The sequence below is a fragment of the Etheostoma cragini genome, chromosome 6, assembly GCF_013103735.1.
Source record: "Etheostoma cragini isolate CJK2018 chromosome 6, CSU_Ecrag_1.0, whole genome shotgun sequence".
In the NCBI taxonomy this organism is placed as follows: Eukaryota; Metazoa; Chordata; class Actinopteri; order Perciformes; family Percidae; genus Etheostoma; species Etheostoma cragini.
The window spans coordinates 22921950-22926957 of record NC_048412.1 but is presented as its reverse complement, the minus strand read 5'-3'; the positions used below and the strand labels follow the sequence as shown (position 1 = coordinate 22926957).

At 37.5% G+C, this 5008-nt stretch overlaps 1 protein-coding gene across 1 annotated transcript in view; it reads right to left on the bottom strand.

Annotated features, from left to right (window-relative positions):
• Positions 1–1064: 1064 nt before the first annotated feature.
• ethe1 (ETHE1 persulfide dioxygenase) overlaps positions 1065–5008 on the bottom strand; it is a 4889-nt gene continuing 945 nt past the window's right edge. The window contains exons 2-7 of the mRNA XM_034873880.1: positions 3915–4059; positions 3399–3547; positions 3003–3132; positions 2730–2819; positions 1664–1780; positions 1065–1484 (exon numbers count right to left, since the gene is read on the bottom strand). Coding sequence (XP_034729771.1) covers positions 1438–1484; positions 1664–1780; positions 2730–2819; positions 3003–3132; positions 3399–3547; positions 3915–4059 — 678 coding nt within the window. The 3' untranslated portion in view covers positions 1065–1437. The remainder of the gene's footprint in view (positions 1485–1663; positions 1781–2729; positions 2820–3002; positions 3133–3398; positions 3548–3914; positions 4060–5008) is intronic.

Sequence of the window (5008 nt, the reverse complement as noted above, 5' to 3'; positions counted from 1 at the left end):
TAAACCCCAGGACTCTTAATCCATTCAGAAGCATTTTAATGGATTGCTGTGAAGCATTTTAGTTTCCTGTAATGGTGTGAAAGTGAATGTTGTACTCCAGCGATTTTATATTGCACTTCCATAAAGGTGGGGGACTCGCATGAGACTGAAAGAAAAAGATGGGTCAAAATCTCCACAGCAGAGGCAGAAATATCCTGACTTTTAGTCCCTCGAATGAGTGAAGATGTTGGAATCTATATTTCACATAATGAAGCTCAAAGCTTCTTTAACACCATTCATGGTTGGTTAACACCCACATCCTGAGTTCAAACTCCACACCTTCAGTTTTCCAATTGTTTTCATATGGCGACTTGTATTCCCTAAGATGAGGAAACTGAACTATGTACAATCACTGGGATGTTCCTTTGAATCCTGGCAAGGAGAGATATTTAGATTAAATGGAGACATTTTGATACTGGCCCTTAAAAACTCATAATAAGACCAGCAATATCATACAGCATACTTTCACATTAGCATGTTTCTCTGGCAGTCATGTGGCTGAGTCAGAAGCAGACACTCCCAAACAAACCTGTCTCACTGGCTGATGAGCCATTAAATGCAGGCTGAGAGCAGCACATACAGAACATCTGGAAACCCAGGAGCAGACTTCAATGTGTTGATACTTGGCATGGATGCTCTTTTTAATATCTTACTGAGATAATGATACGTATTTCAATAGACACCCTTGTCAATGTGATGTCCAGAGGAACAGATGAGAGAACACAAGCACATAGCACTGACATGTTGTCAATGGAAACTTGGCCCTCAGAAATTCTGAATGCAAATAGCAGTTTAATTTTCCTGCTATGCAAAAAAGCCATTGCTGGCAGCGGTCAGTGGTGTGTGTGTGTGTGTGTGTGTGTGTGTGTGTGTGACCATGGCTAAAAGAGTCCAGAATCACTGGAAAGTCCATGTGGAAGAACTCAATTGTCCAAGTTAAGAATTCATTAATACCAAACCAAACCTAGAATAGAAGCTTCCCTTCTTGTAACATTTCCTCCCCAATTCATAATGACACAGCTGAATAGAGTAAGTCCCATTTAAATTTAATCCAAATGCAAAAAAGTTTCTAATAGTGGTTTTTCCTTATGTACAGATCGTAAGCACTCGTTTCTAATGGTTAAACTAGAACTGATTGCATTTTTTCACATTAACGTCAGTGGCAACAGCTCTTCAATTATATATCTTTACATTTACATATATAAACCGAATAAAGAACTTTATGGTAAGCACATCTTGGCAAATCCTGCTCAGATACAAACAGGTAAAAGTTAATCACTTTGCTATGTGCAAGAGATAGAGTAAAACTCTGTTTGAGTACACATACCTGGCCAATAAAGCTGATTCTGATTCTATGATGTTGTTTATGTAATTAAAACTCTCTCTTTTGCAGGAAATTCAGACATCGTGTACTCCACACACCAGATTAGCAGGCACTGCAATATCTGGAAAAATAAATATAAAGAAACATAAATGTAGTGACAAGCAAGATATTTCAATTATTGCTATGTGAGTGTGCACTGAGGTGTTCCAAACTTGACAATTAAGTTTTTAGATCAGGAATTATGCTGACTAACAGAGAATGGAGGGGAGGTTAGACTATAGAATTTTTTTTTGTTGATACCTATTTTCTTGGGCTTGGGGAGATTCAGGTTACTCATGATGTTCTCAAACTCTTCCAGGCTCTTGGTCAAGCGCGGGTTAAACATGCGCTCCTCACCAACCGTAGACACCGTCTGACCTGATAAACAAAGACAGATAAAGCCAATTGTGTCATCTGTGGCCCTAATTTTTTACCAGATGTTGAACCCCACTGATCAATCAGAAGAAAATATAATATTTGGTAAATGCAGAGAAACCACATAGTGCTGGTAGCCTGTACATACTTATTGGCAGATATACACTGATATATTAGCACACTACATTGTATCAGATAGTTTAAAAATCAGTGTGCATTAAATATGATTTCTTACTGATATTTAACAGGTTGTGAAATGGCATTTTTCTTATCTTTTTTCACTTCATAGGTATCCAATAAGCAACAAAATCAAACTTGTAAAAAGCAGTGGTGGAAGAAACGAAGTACATTAACTCAAGTACTCTACTTGAGTCCCATTTTAGGGTTCCTTTATTTTACTTGAACATTTTCATGTAATGCTACTTTATACTTTTACTAAACTACATTTCACTCTCACCTTTATCAGCTGCAACATGAAAGGGAAGGGATTAATGTATAAATACGTTTAATCCCATTTATATATTTATTTAAGAATGGGGCATTTTGCTTAATAAGTCCTTTGGGTACTTTAAGTGACACTGGATGCTTATACGTTGTACTTTTATGTAAGAAAAGTTTTTTTATTTGTAACGGAGTTACTTTTTAAACTATAGAATTTCTAATTTTACTGAAGTAAAAGATCAGAATACTTCTAACACTGTTAAAAGGCATGACTTTATTAAGAGAAGCATGTCTGAAAAGCTAGACCTGCTTGCACTTGCATATGTACAGAGACTCGTGTAAGAACATGTGTATCACACCAGTACTGGTTGCTATTGGTGGGAATATCCTGGAAATGGCTATTTTACACTATGCTGGTGCTTAAAAATCGGTCTATTTGCATAACCAGTGTTCACACAATGACTCCATGAGATATGAAATAAATAATTAGATGTGTGAGTTTTCAGCCAACCTCGGTAGTCATGTGCTGGGTAGACAAGGCACTGGTCTGGCAGAGTGAAGATCTTCTGATGGACTGACTCATAAAGCTTCTTGGCGCAACCTGGATTAGAAACATTTTGCAACAATTAGACCAATTCCAAAAGAAAACAGATGCAATATTGCCCTCTTGTGTTCTTCTTGCAGCATTACAAAAATAAATGCTTTCTCTTTCAGCCAGTGTGTTACGGGAAAACAACTGCATTTCATATGAGATTATTAGGAAAAAGTAAAAGAGTATGTCTACCCTGCTGGAAGTCTGTCCTGCCACAGCCTCTGATGAGCAGAGTGTCCCCAGTAAAAGCCATGTTTTGATCCCCTGTCACCAGCACCATACACCCATCAGTGTGTCCCGGTGTCTCTCTCGCTGTGAGATGCTACAGGGAAGAAAGACAACGGCCTGTTTCATCAAGAAAGTTCAACTAAAAAGTTCCAGTTATTTACAGAGCAACACATGATACAGATCCAAGATAAACTATCTAGAAGCATGCATGGGTGTGTCCATACCTGTTTCTGAAAAACAGTCAAATCAAGATACAAGACTTATAATACTACTTTGCAGTTAACCCTATTTAGTTATTTATAAAATGAGGGTTGTATGGATAACTTTTCTGCAATGAAATAAGTAATATGTTCCCCTTACGTGTTTTCCAAAATAGATCTTGTCTCCTTCCGAGAGGAGGATGTCTGCAGAGGCACCGCTGAATTTGGAGATTGCACTCTTCAGCCCAACCAATCTTTTCTTCATCAGCCCAGTACTTGTGATGTGGTCGGCATGGCAATGAGTGTTCACTATCAGAAAATAGTATGGTTCACCACAGGGTTTGGCAATAATTTAACATTATTATAAATAAATTGGTGAAATAGTTCACGAATTCTGTTGTCCAAAGTAAGGAGTTCAAGCTAACTCTAATAAGAATTCAACTAAAAACTAGCTTAAGTTTTAATAAGCACCCAGAATATAGGTGACTTTATTCGAGGGCTATAAAAAAATAAAGGCCAAACTATCCTAACCTACACATTATGTGGATATTGTGTGGTGGACATGTACACAAATTAAAGAAATTAGAGGTCTGTACTGGACAATGGCAAAGATGAGTTTTCAAAATCTATGGAATACTATTATTTCACCGAGCCCAGCCACAGCAAGTTAAGCTACCTGCCACTTTCAGATTGAGCCCAAGTTCATGTATTAGCTTCAGGTCCCGTTCAATGGTTTCCAGTACAGGATCGATAAGGATCGCCTCCTTGGTCTCTGTGTCTCCCAGTAGGTAGGTGTAGGTGCTGCTCTCTGCCTCAAACAGCTGAAAAGAAAAAAGAAAAAATAGGTGAGGGCACAGGAGTGTCTCAGCAATAAATTGGAGGTGTGGTTATGGTGCATATCCTTATCGTTGTTCTTTTTCAACAGAGTGTGTTTGTATGTGTGCGAGATGGCATGTAAGAAAGAAAGAAAAAAGAAAGAACAGAGTATGATGTTGATCTACATCTCATCAATGCAAAATGTGTGCTTCTTAAGTATTTGAAGAGTTTGCGGTGTTAGAGAAAATTTTATGTTGTGTTTTAACTGTTAATACTTACTTAAGAGGAAACCTTCAACAAACAAACAAAAAACTTGACAGGAGGAAAGAGAAGAGAAGGTAATCTGCTCAGGGATCTCTAGACAACTATGATAGGACAAAATCAAGAGCAATCAATCTATGTGGAGCATAATTTGTTCTTTCATGACCTCTGCATATTTGAAGAAAAACGTAATAACGTATGCATGCCTTGATCTTAATTAGTGATCTTTCCAAGAAAACAAATACATCTATACATTTGTGAGAATAGTATGGATATTGCGAGATATCATTGAATGACATGTAAAAAAAAAAAAAAAACTCAAGCTAAAAAAGTCATGTTTACCTATTCGCATTTCGTCCACCATTATTAACCAAATAGTTTCTTTTGGATCAAGCAACATGTGCTGTTGTTTGATAAAGGGCATCAAGCGAATATGTATCTGATAAAACAATCTCAACTCAATGTCCTCTTACTCAGTTAATTGAGCTTGCTTAACCGTAGTTGCCATAAAAATAGCTGTTGTTTCATGGGAACCCTGTGATTCTGTTTAAGTGGACCTTAAATTAAGGTGGTTTAGTCAACATCTAGCTACGCTACATCAGGCTGGACAAGACGCATAGGGCGTTTCTCAATATGTGTTCTTCTATGGACTTGTGTTCTTGTGTTCTTGTGAAACGTCATGTTTGGTGGCCA